The sequence below is a fragment of the Tasmannia lanceolata genome, unplaced genomic scaffold (genome assembly GCF_043159265.1).
Source record: "Tasmannia lanceolata isolate RefF3 unplaced genomic scaffold, GAP_Taslan_0.1 ptg000037l, whole genome shotgun sequence".
NCBI lineage: Eukaryota > Viridiplantae > Streptophyta > Magnoliopsida > Canellales > Winteraceae > Tasmannia > Tasmannia lanceolata.
Genome location: NW_027518714.1, coordinates 44,748,528 through 44,764,003, shown reverse-complemented (window position 1 = coordinate 44,764,003; position 15,476 = coordinate 44,748,528). Strand labels below are relative to the sequence as shown.

The 15,476-nt window shown below is 38.0% G+C and overlaps 1 protein-coding gene across 3 annotated transcripts in view; it reads right to left on the bottom strand.

The window, feature by feature from the left end:
• Positions 1–1,069: 1,069 nt before the first annotated feature.
• Positions 1,070–15,476, bottom strand: part of LOC143860622 (SAGA-associated factor 29 homolog A-like) — a 65,617-nt gene continuing 51,210 nt past the window's right edge. For 2 of the 3 annotated variants that reach the window (XM_077371356.1, XM_077371355.1), the window contains exons 7-9: positions 4,051–4,204; positions 2,911–2,921; positions 1,070–1,338 (exon numbers count right to left, since the gene is read on the bottom strand). In XM_077371356.1, the coding sequence (XP_077227471.1) occupies positions 1,236–1,338; positions 2,911–2,921; positions 4,051–4,204 (268 nt within the window). In that variant the 3' untranslated portion in view covers positions 1,070–1,235. The remainder of the gene's footprint in view (positions 1,339–2,910; positions 2,922–4,050; positions 4,205–15,476) is intronic. The other variant, XM_077371357.1, reaches the window with a different exon arrangement.

The window sequence follows — 15,476 nt, the reverse complement described above, 5'->3', positions numbered from 1 at the left end:
GATTTGAAAGAACCAGAATGGAATCTATTATTGGCTAATTCAAGGAATGTATTATGTGCTTATTTCTATTGAATACATATTTGCACTACTTAACAATGTAGGAATGCCATGACCAAAATGTGTAAAATGGCAATGAAGGCATTTTTGTCTGTTTTTGGTAGGGCGCTTAGGTGAAACCGTGAAATCAAATAAACCACCACCCACCTGTCGTTTCATAAATAAAAACAATGTTTTTGTAAAGGGTAACAATAAATTCGCACCCCTTTAAGGGACGGTATGTGGCAGACTTTACTGCTATGGGGTTGCGAATTTATCATTGCCCTTTCGTAAATTACCGAAAATTTCTTGTAGCTTTTTCCAAGGCCATGTTTGGATTGGAAGAAATTTTTTATTGATATAATCATAAATTAAATATAGATTAAAGGTCCTTGTATATAAAACCTGAGATGCAGTAGTTCAAGCTATTTATTTTTCATCTGTAATCAAACAATGTAAAAACATGAAATTTTGGAAAAGTTTTTCTTTTCCAAACTTTTACATAAAAAAATAAAATAAACACTCCTGCAATCCAAACAGGGCCCAAGTGTAAGGGTAGTTTCCATATCTAATAAGGAATTCTTTCTTTCTCGTTTGGCTAATGAATGTCTACAGAATGACCCAGTTCAGTTTCACAGAATTGGAAGTCCTGAGAAACGGTTTCACAAGGTAGGTTGAATGACTTCATCAATAAAAGCCATAGAACATGTTTCTCTTAATGCCGTCCCAGAGGACAAGCAGTGACATTCCCATGTATAATGATATTCAGCTGATATTTGGCATCCTTAAACCTCTCTCAAATCACCACCTAATCTCAATAGATGAACTTTCTGCCAAGCATATATTTCCCATGATTAACAAAATCAACATTAACAGAATAATAACCATGAACAATGCTGGGCATGTTCTACTTACAGTTTGGTTTCTTTTGAGGTAAAATGGGCGTAAAACAAAATTTTACGGTCATTTTTTTGGAGTAAAATTTGTTTTACTCCCATTTTACGTTGAAATAAACAGAGAAAAGGGGAGAATGAAAGACGCAAAAATAGAAATGTATAGACATAACTACAGTACAACTACAAATAGGAATCGGGCATTTTATAGTTTTATATACAAACTATTTCACAGGGACATGAAAAGTTAGATTCGTGATCCAAATTAAGTTTCTGTGAACCACAGTTATACAGTAGATTACAAATTCACTGACGATGACCCTCTGGAAGTGGGACTACCTTGTGGATTGGTACATTCCTTTGGGGTAAAGATCCATCTTCTTCATCATCATCAAACTCCAGCAAATAGCTACACAAAACAAGCAACACAAATATGTATCCTTTTTTCAGTTTATATTAGCAAACACACATTTACATGATAATATACCATTATATATGAAAAGCTTTTCTCAGAGATTACTGTAAATCTGAAGTGAAGAACCACACCATGAGAGTAGTTTACATTCTTAAATGTGGGCCATGATATAGCTACGAACCATGGTAATCCAATGCGGATCCACCCAGGGGAGACGTGTGATCAGTCTCCATCAGGGATTGATTTCCCTTGAAGACGTGATTGATCATACTACATTAGCATTATCAAACCCCGTCAATGCTCTGGCAATCCGAAAGCACGTGTGTAGTATACATATATGTGCGTGAGTGTGAGATAAACGTATGGCATTTAGGGGTTACTAACCTAATAAAAGCATTTTGGAGCGCTACTTAGAGCACTCTTAAGAAGCCCAGTCGCGCCCTTATTTGGTTAGCAAGCCACACACACATATATAAGGTTTGCTACGCAAATTCGTGGAAGGCCATTTCACGGCTAACTTTTGCAGGAGAGAATAGCCACCTCAAATGCAGATGAATTAAATGAATAAGACAAAATCTGCTAAAAATATGAGCTGGTGTCGCTGTTCTCTCCTAAAAAAGTACAGCGAAATAGCTTTCTGTGAAATTGCCTAGCAAATCCCTACACACACACAAGTATGAAAGCGTCTAGGCAATTTTGCAAAACCCAATTTCGTGGGTCCTCTTTTTCACGAGAAAAGAGGCAAGAATTACTGAATTAGCTAGCTTCAAGTACTCAAATATATTCAGTAATGAGGTGGCTCTTCTCTCGTGAAGAAGAGTTGCAAAATTGCCTACTCCATACATACATGTGACGAATGCAAGACCGAAAGGTGCCCTTGCAAAAAATCAGCCACAAGGGCGCCCCCAACAGTATTTATAATTCCTTTAATTTTGCATTTTTCAGGGCCACTGTAAATGCAGTTGGATGACGTGGATCCAATGGGGCGCCGTTGTGGCAAGGATTTTGCAAGGGAACCTTATGTGTGTGATGTGCCTGAGGTTGAAACATTCCATCAAAATATACAGAATATATACTCCAATGGACAGGTTTCGCGTCCCATGTGGACACAAAATTATGTCCTGCCCATCACATGAACAATGGTCATAGTGTGGATTTACTATGGTGGAAAAATGGCACCCAATTGGATGGTCCTAATTGTCATTAAAACAAGAAAGGCCGTTTTCATTTTGGCTTTTAACTGCTGATTAAAGGACCACAAATCAAACGGCCTTTCTGGATATTCCTCAATGTCCCGGCTATTCACGGAACGTGAGAAGCAGATGAATAATCATCTGCGCCCACTGGGCGATTGATTCTATTCACTAACCAGTGTAACACCTCCCTTTACCCTTTTAGATTAACCAAAAATGTTTTTCTAGCAGATAATGTTAGAGCTGAATCTACATGAGGGAATATAAATAAAAATAAAGAAAGAAAGAATCGAAAAGAAGAGCAATTTTTTTCAAAATGTCGTAAATTTCTTCTAAAGATTTAAGTTTTGAAATAAGAGCAAAAGAAACTTACTCGTCAGTCCTCTGCAAAATCGTAAAATCATCAGGAGCGTCCCACCACATGGAAAATGTAATAGCAGTCAGTTGGGCAGTAAACTTACTATAACATCTAAAGACATGGGAAAGAAACAAACCTATTTTCAAGAATGTAAGAGTTAAGTGCCAAACAAAACAGAATACAATGCTTACCCAGTCAAAAAGCATTTTGGGAATCACAATAACCATAGACAGCTGTTTAAATAATCTCATATTAACTGTTTAGATATATGCCAAGATAGAAATAAAGCTGATTGATGAAGCAAATAACAGGATTCAACACGGGAAATATGAGGGCAGTTTAGTTGTTTCCTGATGAAAAATGATGAAAATTGAAGTGACCAAAAACATTAGCAAATAAAGGATGCACACATCCTATAACATAGTTTAGAAAAACAACGAAAATTTTACAGATTAATGAGGTCAGAGTCAGACAATAAATAAACTGGATGAGGAAGCCCATTACAAAATTGGGAATACGATACCAAAGAGCCTTCTTTCAGGATTTATAAAACCATTTTGGGTTCTTGTAATCCTTTTTTTTTTTTTTTTTTTGAAATATTGGGTTATTGTAAACTTAAGAAACATAGATGAAATAATAATAAGAAATTATCAAGGCATTAAACATGTTGACTAGTGATGCCATTTAGAATTACAAATATTCACCTTAAACTTTGGCATACACCTAAAATGAGTATAATGCAAACATCCAGTTCAATGAATCACTGTATGACCCTATATGTAGTAAAAGAAGATACACGATTCCCCTTTAGATTGTAAAGATGCCACATACAATGCTGACAGGTGATGTTTATGATAAGAGGAATGATTAAATGAAGGGCGCCCTTGGAAAAATCAGCTACAAGGGCGCTCCTATTGGTTGGTTTCAGCAAAGCGCGTCTATTATGGTGCAGAAAAATATGGAAATAGTTTGCCATGAACGCACTTTGCGAAAACTAACCAATAAGAGTGCCCTTGTAGCTGATTTTTCCAATGGCACCCTTCATTCTATCATTCCTCTTATGATAAATGGTGGGTTCCAATCAGATTATTTGGGGCCCAGGAAAGGGAGGTTGCAAATTTTTTATGATGCTCGAAATAAATACACTGTATTTACCTTACGGTGGGGAGGGACTACAGTTGCTTTATACAATGCTGTCGTTCCAGGGTATACGGCTAAAACATGCCTCCCAGGTGGGAAATCGTGTCCAGTAGAAGGATCATCTCGCTTTGGAAAAGGAATAATCCGTGTCATTGGCAGTTTGTACTTTCTGAAAAAATAAAAACCACTACCATCATCTAGAGCATCGTTTAGGCTAACTTATTACTTGAAAAATAAGCACTATGGACAAAAAATAGGATACACTAGACTAATAGTATTAGATCACACTTTCCACAATCTTTAGATAAAAATTGCAAGAAACAACAATATTTAAATGGAGATATCGGAGATAAATTCCCAGATACTTTTGCATTGACACTATGGTGGCACCTGACAAAAATTCTGTGCCATCCCATGTAATAAAATGCAATAATAAATAATTAAAAATGAAATAATAAGTACTCGGTAAATTAATGAAAAATCACGAGTACCAGAAGTCGCACTTCAGTAACGTGGACACCACTGAGCACAAACTTTGACCTAACCATGGAGAACTTTAAAGTAGAGTAATATGGTGCTTACAATAAAGAATTATGAAAATACTCTGAGCTAGTTGTATGGAAGATCCAGATTAATCACTGACACTGTTAACACATTAACATATCAGCTAAATGCAAGCATACAGGCAGACTCATGGATACAAACACGCTCATGCATTAAGTTGAGGAGAGAACCGACAGGATAAATCAGAGTTAGCACATCCTCAAAAGTGTTAGAAAAGGTCCCCTTAGAAATTGAGAAGAACTTGGAAGCCATAGTTAAGTCTAGGCAAAAGAATATATAGGGCAATGTTATTCACGACCCAACTTATGTTGATCGCAACAGTGCAACAAAGAAAAACATGAGACACATACAATTAGGTAGATTTTCGCCTGATTCGAGGGCAGGCTACAGAACCATACAAAATAAAAACAATGAGAACATCCAATATACTAGATGAGACACAACTACTGTAATCACCACCATGTCCCCCACAATACTGAAAGTTAGGAGAATCAGCGACGTAGAGCACCCACCTCCTCAAGGTAGCTTCCATTTCCTCATATGGTGAAGAAGACAAACAACCCCAACTCAAAACAAAGCCAGTGGATAAGTGAAAGTAAGGCATCACAACTATCTTACTGAAAAATATAAAGGACCACACATGGAACACGTGGAACTGTCAATTGGGCGTTCTCCACCCCATATTATACCAGCATCTCTTTCGGTTCTTTGGTCATCGAGAGGTGTATATTCCCATTCTGCCTGGATCCGGTATCATAAGTCATATCGTATCGACTTTTCCGGGGACGAGATCGAGGACCACAGATTGATACACCCATCTAAAAGCGGGGAATCAAATCTTCCTTGTTAATGCGGAGTCTTTCAATCGGGTGGCGGAAGGGAGCATCCTCTGCAAATGTGAAAGGGAGTCAAAGCCCCCTCTCACATGACTAACCTAATAAGTTTATGGTGCCAGCCCCTCTTAGCCCTTATTAGATTAGCCCAAGTAAGTAGGCTTTTGAAGCTGGGCCACCCACCCACACACATAATCGACAGCATAGCCGTAAGCTCTAATGGTGGAGCGAGGTTTGTTGAAAAGAGTGGTGCCACGTCCTTACTAGACCCCTTTTAATCGGCTTTCCCAATCCACTTGCACGAAGCTCGGTATTTTATAACATTTTCCAATCCCCTATCAGGGGAAGAGGGGAAGCGGTAGCTCGCTGGACTCCGCGCTGAGGGAAGACATTCGAAGATATTTTTGTTACTACCTCCGCTCTGGCTTCTGAGCCTCCTTGTCCTCAGGCTGTCACTTGAAAGGAAGGGAAGGTAAGTACTGTTACATCCTTTCTTCTGGGCAAAGAAGGAAGCAAGAAATTGATTAATATAAAGAAAGAATATCAGAGCAGAAACAAACAAGAAAAAATGAACACCCCTCTTTTCGCTTTTTCTTTCTCGTCGACGTAATCGAGTGGGTTCTTGCTATCTGCTCCAATAACGAATCATTGGTTTAACTGAATAACTAAAAAAAATAGATAGACCTTTCTCTTCATCTCAGATCGATGGATCTTCTCAATTGGAAGATCTCCTATATGGAGAATACACATTCTAGTTGACCGAGCCTAATTAAAGCTAGAGACGTTCAATCCATGCTTTTTTATGACAGCTATTTCATCTTGGTCGCCCTAGAGAGAGGTCAAGTGTCAATCTAGGCAAAGCTCCAGGTCATTACCAGCAACTAGATGCTACAAGAATTGAACAAGAACTCCTCACATGGCATCAAAGAACAGATAATTGTTAATTATTAAATCAGATATATTAATGATGTGAATGAAAGTAGAAGAGATGGACAGTCACACATAGGAGAGTGATGCAAAACCGGGGATTCACGGGTTATTCTGGAGAACTTATAGGAGGTATATGAGTCAATCTACCTTCACAGCTTGATGAATCGCGAAAGGCTAAACGGGTCAACAAGGGTCTCACTTGCAGCACTTTTATTTTTAGAAATGGTCAATCTCCAAGTAAATTAGCACAAACTCGTCCCAAGATTCATTTAAGATTTCGATAGATTAATCAAATCATGTTATAGTGTTACTTTAAGTCAACCTTTGAGATAATTTACCAATAGACAAAATTCAGTTCAAACATCATTTGCATTAACAACTCACACCGAAGATATCCAATAAATAATTATGGGCAGCAATAACTATAAGGTCTGAATACAATCCGAAAATAATACAAGTTCAAACTTTAAGGCTAAAGGTAATAATAAAAACCACCAATCTAAAGGAAAATAGTCTCAAGAATAAGGCTAAAGGTAAATCTAGTCTCAAGAATAAGGCTAAAGGTAAGGGGGCCGGTCAATGTTATCAAAGGAGAAATCAAGTTCAATTAGGTAGAAATGGTGTAGCTCAGATCTCACCCAGAAAATCAGCACATCAGCCTTGAAACTCATACGCCAGAGGTCCAAGAGGGAGGTGGAGCAGCCCGGAAGCCCCAAACAGTCCCAACGCATCAATACTCAATAATAGATGATGCCCGAAGTGGAAAATAATCAAATACAGTGAGAATCTGCTCGTGTGCAGCCCAAACGAAAAGAACTGGTATGAGATGAAAAATCTGTGACAAGGCAGTGCAAATATAAGAGGAAATTAATGAAATATTTCCACAAAAAGCAGGGTGCCTCTATGGAGTAAGTAAAATACATCAAGGACTTAGTGAGGGTACTAGGAGGAAGATGGGAAAAGGGGGACTATTATGATGAAAATTCTACAAACCATTCTCTAACAGCCCCAACAGTCTGCAGGTACAGCAAAGAGAGATGGAGGTGATCAAGAAAGAAAGAGTGAGCAGCCAGGAGAAAAATAGAAGGGATGTAGAGGAGAGAGGAGAAAAGAGGGCTCGTGCAACTGGATGTCGTAACCAGTCACACGGTTTTGGAAGAAGATCAAACTATGGAGAGAAAAAAGAAACAAGAGAGAACAGGAAAGAAGAAAAGAGGGAAAGAGGAAGAGAAGAGAAGAAGGGGAGAAGGGGAGAAAAAATAGAAGAGAAATAGAGAAGGGAATTGGAGTAAAGGGAGAGGGGATGGATACCTTGGGAAAAGTTGGAGAGATTTTTCTTATTTTTGCATCTAAGAGTGTGGAAAAACTCCACTTCAGGCTGCTCCTTGGGGGTGCACAAAAATCACTTCAAAATTAGGGTTTCTCCTCGTAGGCCTCCTTTTATAATGTTTGTAAGAGATGGGTTGGTGGACCTTCCCTACTAACCAATGAGCCAATAGGATATAAGATAACTTATGTCGTTGATGAATGACTTAAATATCCATACTTAATGGAAAAAGGAATAAACACACCTAAGGCTAATAAGGTCTAATGTGTGAGATGAGTTGGTGTGGGACATAAGTGATGTGTACAACTCCCACAACTAGGCTAAAAATGGCAACTAAAATAGAAAGTGTGATTTTGTACGTTCAGATTTGGTATCAGAGCGAAGGACCAGTCCTTCCTTCGATCGTGCTGCATCAGATTTGGTATCAGAGCTACATCTTAGTTCTTCATTTGATCATCCTACATCAGTTTTGGTATTCGAGATAAGGTTGGAAATATGTCGTATAGATGCAGTACTGATCGAATAGTTGGGTAATTGGAAAGCTTAAACATCAAATTTGACGGGTTGCTATCGCATCTGGAACGCATGGATCGTATTCACTAAGATTTTCATGCACTTCTTCTACCCTTGGAAACTTCACAAGTTGCAAAGAGTCAAGAGTTCAGGCCAGAACAATCTTTGTTGATACCTTCAATGGAGAGCACAGAATTAGAGCAACGGATCAGAGCTACAATCGTCATACAAAGTTGGTTCCGATGATACTTAGCTCATACATGTTACATGAGGAAAAAGACGGCGACAATCTTTATTCGACATGCATGGAAAAGAAGAGTCGTTTAACAGCGTCTGCAAGACATTTCAAAAAAAACAACAGCGTCTGCAAGAGCTTCACTAAGCATTAAAGGAAACAGATGGTGATACAAAAGTAAACACGATGTTGTTTGCTCAACCAACAGTTTTTAAGCAAAACGATTATTTTGAACCTGAATTTGTAATCATCCAGATGGTGCTCATCAGAGGATATGATCGTTTGAGATACTTACTATGATGGAAATATTTAGTTCGTTGGAAAGGACAACCGTATCCAACGCGTGTGACGATCAAAGCTAACAAATTCTCAACACTGAAGCTGCCAATTATACTTGACAAGGTCGAGTTCTCTAAAGCGGAGGAGCGATGGGGGAACATCCAAGATACCATGAAGAATCAAGGAATTAAGAAGATATGGTACATCTTTGATGATAAAAGTATTTTATTTAGTTTTTAGAGTGTTCTTTATGTATTTTTAAGTATTAGGAGGTATTAGAGTTTGTTCCCATCAAAATCACTAAAGTTCTTTGACTTATGTCTGTTTTAAATAGGCCCCACACATGTATTGCAGGATTTTTAGTAGGAAGCAAGTCTTTTTAGTCATTAGAGGGTATGTTGGTCCAAAAGTATTAGGTATTTTTAGGGTTTTTGGTTCTCTTCTTTTTCTTATATATTGTAAGCCTCACGATACTTTTCTTTTATTCTACGTTATTCTATGGATGAGTGAAGAAAAAAATTGTTTTCTCTTGCTTTCTTGCAAGTCATGGATGTGAAGTCCGCTTTCCCTAAGATGCGATGCCTAGGAACCCTTAGGTGTAATGCCTTAAGTTTTGGTTGGTGAGATTCCAACTTTCCTATCTATCTCTTTCATGTTTCTTTTTTTTCTTTTTTGGTATTTTTCCCATAAATCACCTTCCCGGGAACCCAAAACCTCCATTAATCTCACCCAAAACCTCTCTTGCATTATTTTTTCACCTATCTTCTACCCAAAGCCCCTAAAATATCCATAAAAATATTTTTCCAACCTTAGAAATATTATTCAAATCCATCCCTATCTCGCGTCTCTCGTTTTGCCCCAAAACTCATTTTGCAGCTTCTCGGGATCCTTCGATAGCTTCCCAGCATATGTCTAAACCACTCCAAACCTATCATAAACCTCGTAGAAATATTTTCTCAATCTAATAAGCTATTTTAGGAGCCAATCCTTAATTTTCACCCATTTGTTTCACTCACATTCTTTACTACAACAGTCTACACCAGCCCTACATAGATCTGCAACTTCCTAACTTGTGTCTGCAGACCTCTAAACGAATCCAAAAACCCTCTGAGGTCCAAAATCTTCCACATTGGCATATTGCTATTGTTTTGAGACCTTTTTAGATTTTGAACGTTCAAATTCGGTATCTGAGTGAAGGATCAATCCTTTCTTCGATCATTCTGCATCAATACACCTCCTGATTATACTGCTTCAAATCAACGAAATGATTGCCCAAAGCTACTTGTGCATTGGAAGTACCTAGTTCATTGGAAAGGACAAACTGTATGCGACACATGCAAAGATTCCAGCTGAAGAACACCCACTTGTCATGCCAATCATTATATTCAACAGGGTTGGACCTTTCCAAGTGGAGGAGTATGATGGGGGCCATCCTAAGGTCCCAATTTTAATTTGTAGGTGCCTCTTAAGTCCCTTAAGTTATAGTAAAGGTACCATAGTCTTTTCCTATCAAAAGCACGTAAGTTTTTTGAGTTATGAGTGTTTAAAATAGGGCCCACATATATATTACAATATTTTTAAGAGGGGAGCAAGTTTTTAAGTTTTAGGGATATTTTAAGTTATTGGAGGGCATTTTAGTCCAAGAAGTGTTAGTTTTGTGTTTAGGGTTTTAGAATTTTCTAGTTATTTTTCTTTTCAAGGCATTTTTCTTTTAGCTATGGTGATAAAATTATGAATGATGATTGAACAAATATTTTTGAAAGGTTCAACTCTTGTGTGGATATGATGTCTACTCCCTGCCAAGGTGTGATGCCTTCATATTCTCTAAGTTGTGATTGCTAGGAACCCCTCGGTGCAATGCCTTGGGTTTTGGTTGATGAGATTCCATCATTGTTATCTATGTCTTTCATATTTCTTTTTTTTTTTTCCTAAAACCACCTTCATGGGAATCCCACCCTCTGTTAATCTTGCTTAAAACCTCCATTGTATTATTTTCACCTATCTTCTACACAAAACCCTTGATATACTCATTATAAAAATTAAAAAAAAAACTTACCTTAGAAACATCATTCAAATCCATGCATACCCACGCCCTTTTTGTTTTGTCCAAAAACTATTTTACACCTTCCCGGCATACATCTCTACACCCCTCCAAACCTACCCTAAACCTAGTGGAAATACTTTTCCAATTTAATCGCAAATTTTAGGACCTGAAACCTTAATTTTTACCCATCCTCTTCGCCCCTGACGCCCCTTCAATAGATCCATCCCGCATCTTATTTTGTATCAGAGTGGAGTATCAGTCCTTCGATCGTCCTGCATCAAAGATATTCTCTTCCTTCTTAAAAATCAATTTAGGTGGGGTGTGTGTGTGTGTTGGGGGGGGGGGGGCTTACCTCTTGTTCCTTTTTTTTGTGGGGAAACCCCCTTGTCAACTAAAAATAGGATTTCCCATATAGGTTTCAAAAAATGGACTCTCTAGTCATGAAATTTCTCTCCCTCTTCTTTACATATGGAAATAAAGAGAAGAAAATCCTCTTCTGTGGAAAATCTATTTCCAATCTCACTTCCCCTTGATGAAATTCCCCTCTTCCCTTTGATTTTTTAGAAAAAGAAAAAGGTGATCCCCTCTCTTCTATCTCTCTTGTTCTCTTATATTTGGAAGGATCACCTTCTTCTTAGGGCTCTTCATCCAATTTTGTAAAAATGGTGATTTCCCAAGGGAAGTATGAGAGAACAAGAGAGATAGAAGAGACGGGATCTCCTTTTTTTTTACAAACTCAAAGGGAAGAGGGGAAGGATCATCTTCTTCCTATGGCTTTTGATCTGATTTTGCAAAAAGATGATTTTCCAAAGGGACGTTGTTGATGTCAGTAATCTTCCACATTATACAGTGTATTTTCAACAAGATATTTTATAAAAATCTTCTACAGTGTATTTCAACATCATATTTTATAAAAATAGCTTTTTTTTATTAAAATAGTTTAGAAAACTTATTCTACTATTGAATCTTGTTGACAAGTGAAATCGTTTTATACCAAATGATTAAGAAAATTGTTTTATGTGAAAATCATTCCTAAATCGTTTTAGGTGGAAATTGTTTTGAAAAGTGATTTTGCTGTTGAATATCATTTGATATTTAAATAGCTTTGAAAAGGGAACCTATATTGAATCTTATTTAATAAATGGAATTGTTTTGAATCAATTATTCAGATCAAGTGTGCAAAATAATTATGTGACATGAATGAATCATTGGAAATTACTTTGATTTCGATGCTTAAAGTACTGATTCTAGATTGTTAACGTATTAGCTATTGTGATTCTTGTACTTTGGAAATGCTTTATTAATCTTTGGATATGTTATGTTCTGTATTGGGTTTAGACTCTCTGCCTAACTATGAAGTGGACCCTGCTAATGAGGATTAAATGTTTGTAGCATGATCATGCTCTCTACACCACGTGGTATTATTGTAGTGGACCCGTTACACCATGTGGTATTATTGTAGTGGACCCGACCAGAAGAGTGATATGTGGTATTTCTATAGTGAACCCTACCCATGGGTCAAATGTGATTTTCTGTAGGCCCTGCTACAGGGATGAGGGTGGCCGTAGTCACAAAGGCTAGAGATTTCAAAAGTGTTTTAAAATTTATGAATCGTTTTATACAAATGGAAACGGCAAATAACGTGTATGATTTGACTAAGAACTCATTGTTTTCCAAAGAATATATATATATATATATATATATATATATATATATATATATATATATATATATATATGAGGAAATGGTTTGTGTGCAGCTGCACAGATAAGCTATCTGTGCATGGCTGCACAAACCATAGTGGGGGCCACATTTTTGGGGGGATCCATAGCATTCATTTGGAAGGCCCTTCCATGGATAGGGTGTGTACCAAAAATCAGCCCTATAGGATCATCCTAACCCAATCAAAGTTAAAGGGGAAAATGGACAGACACTGTTTCTGCCCATTTTTTCCCTCCACAAATGGCAGGGTTAGGATGATCCTAAAGGGCTGATTTTTGGTACACACCCTATCCATGGAAGAGCCTTCCAAATGAATGCTTAGGATCCCCCCAAAAATGTGCCCACCCCCATGGGTTGTGCAGCCATGCACAGATAGCTTATCTGTGCAGCTGCACACAAACCATTTCCTCTCTCTCTCTCTCTCTCTCTCTCTCTCTCTCTCTTTCTATATATATATATATATGAGGAAAATGATTGTGAGCTTGAAGCTCATATAGCTTATATGAGCTTGAGGGCCCAAACACATGTGGGCCCACATTGTTAGGATGATCCAAAGCATTCATTTGAAAGGCCCTTACATAGATAGGGTGTGTACAAAAAATCAGCTCCATAGAATCATCCTAACCCATCCAAAAGTGGAGGGCAAAATGGACAGACAACGTTTGCCACAAATCTGCCCATTTTTGCTCTCCGCTTTTGGAGGGGTTAGGATGATCCAATGAAGCTGATTTTTGGTACACACCCTATCTATGATGGGGCCTTGCAAATGAATGGTTTGGATCACCACAAAAAATGTGGGACTTTACCAGCTGGATGGTTACTATGTACCAAAACAAAATGGTTGATGATTACCGACTGGGCTGTCTACATCACTCTATACTTATCTTGTTTCAAATGATTAGTCAGGTTAGATCACTCCGAGACTGATGAAAATACATAGAGGAGATTCTTAGAAGCTGAAAAAAACTTACTTTTAGGATTGTAACTTTCGTATTTGGGAAGTCCATTTTTTTTTAAATGAATTTTTGGTAAGTCCATATTTGATTTGATTTGATTTGATTGAGGAACGGTTTGAGAGTCGTGGATTTATTAAGAACTTGACACTGTTATGAAAATGAGTTTATTAGATTATCAATAATATTATCCAAAAAAATTCTATTATGAAGTTTGAAATGTGCACGCTTATGGGACTAAACCCATGGGTCTGCGATCGCTGCCACGCCCCTGACTTGTGTAGCTTGTTGGGGGCATGACAGAAGTAATGTGATAACAAGCATAGTTGTCAAACTCTTACGAGTCAACTCTCGAGTCGAGTCGTTGGGCTTTTGAGTCGAGTCGCATGGGCGACTCGCTTCTGTTAAAGACTCTTACGAGTCATCTGGTGACTCTTACGAGTCATTACGAGTCGAGTCATTAGCCCGGGCTTTCTTGTTTTGATGGTTGAAAACTTAGAAGTTGGAACTTAGAACCTTTTTTTTTTAATGGCAATTGCATTAAATGCGAAAAAAAGACCGAGGAGGTCTATACAAATAGAGACAGAAAAAGAAAAAGAAAGACAAGAACAAGCCCCACTCCAGGGGTCAAGGAGCAAGCAAGTCAAATAGCTCAACTCTCTCCCTAGAGACACCATCTTTAGCTAAACTATCCGCCACACCATTAGCTGACTGCCTAACATGATGGACATAAATCAATGCATCTCTCACCCTGTCTTGGATCTTATCGAAGAAAGAGGCAAATCTCTTCGGGAAGGAATGAGAGCCACTAAGCCACCTTATCACATTGAGTAAGTCTCCTTCTACCACTACCTTATTCAAATCTGTATTCTCAAGATACCTTATTCATTGGTAGATAGCATGCATTTCAGCTTCATTAGTGCCAACGACTCCAATGGGTTCATAGCTCCAAATTCATCCCTCAAGACCACCCCCCCAATTCCAGCAAGTCCAGGATTCCCCATGGTAGACCTGTTAAAGTTGCTTCAAAAAACCATGTGCAGGAGGCTCCTAGTATTGGACAATCTTGGGTTCTTGGCCTGAAGCACCACAAATTTCCTTCCAAACATACCATAAATCCTGGGCGAATACAAATCTAAAGCAAGGAAGGGTTTTCACCCATGATTAAGTTCTAACTAGAACTTAATTATTTTTGTGCATGCAAGTTACAAGCATATAGTTATTTATATTTTTGGCTTAGTGCATTATCTATGTGCTATTGGGTTATATTTTTTACATGCTTCATCTTTTGATATATAAGTATATTTTTTCAACTAAATTTCTGTTCTTGTCAAAAATTCTTACGAGTCACATAAGAAATCGAGTCACGAGTCGAGTCACGGGTTGACAACTATGGTAACAAGGCCCACGTTCGATGTACTCCTTGTACAGTGACAACTTAAGCAGGAAAACCCTGGTTCTTTTGTTTCCTTAGGTCTATAAACGTTCGCTCATGCACTTCTGATTAAGTAGTAAAAATTCGGTAGAGATCCCAACACTACGGGCAATGACTTTGTTGTCAACTTGTCGTGAACTAAAATTCCTACTAATTATGTGAAAAGGCTTTTCTCTTCTACTCCTGTTGTATGAGGATTGTTGCCTTATTGATCACCAGATAATGTTCACAGGCTAACTTTTGACAAAACCAACTCTGAAGGATGATTGCCGCTATTGAATCTTTAAGTAAAATGACCAAGCCACGTACTCTCGGTATTGACTCTTGACGACAAGTGCAGCTATCATCTGTCACTTGACGCAAGCACTTCCCACATTATCAATTCCTGCACACAAGCCTAGATCTGAATGGCTGAAGTGACTTGTCTTTTGCATACTTTCTTGGCACAGTACCTTCACCAAGTATTCTGGATCCTTAGACAAACACAGTCTTATTGCACGAGCTTCAGAGCGAGTTTTTCCAAAAATAGATGCCTCATGTTAAACCAACGAATGACATGTGATTTTCTCATTACGTTTCGTTTCTGCGTCAATGTTAGCCACCACT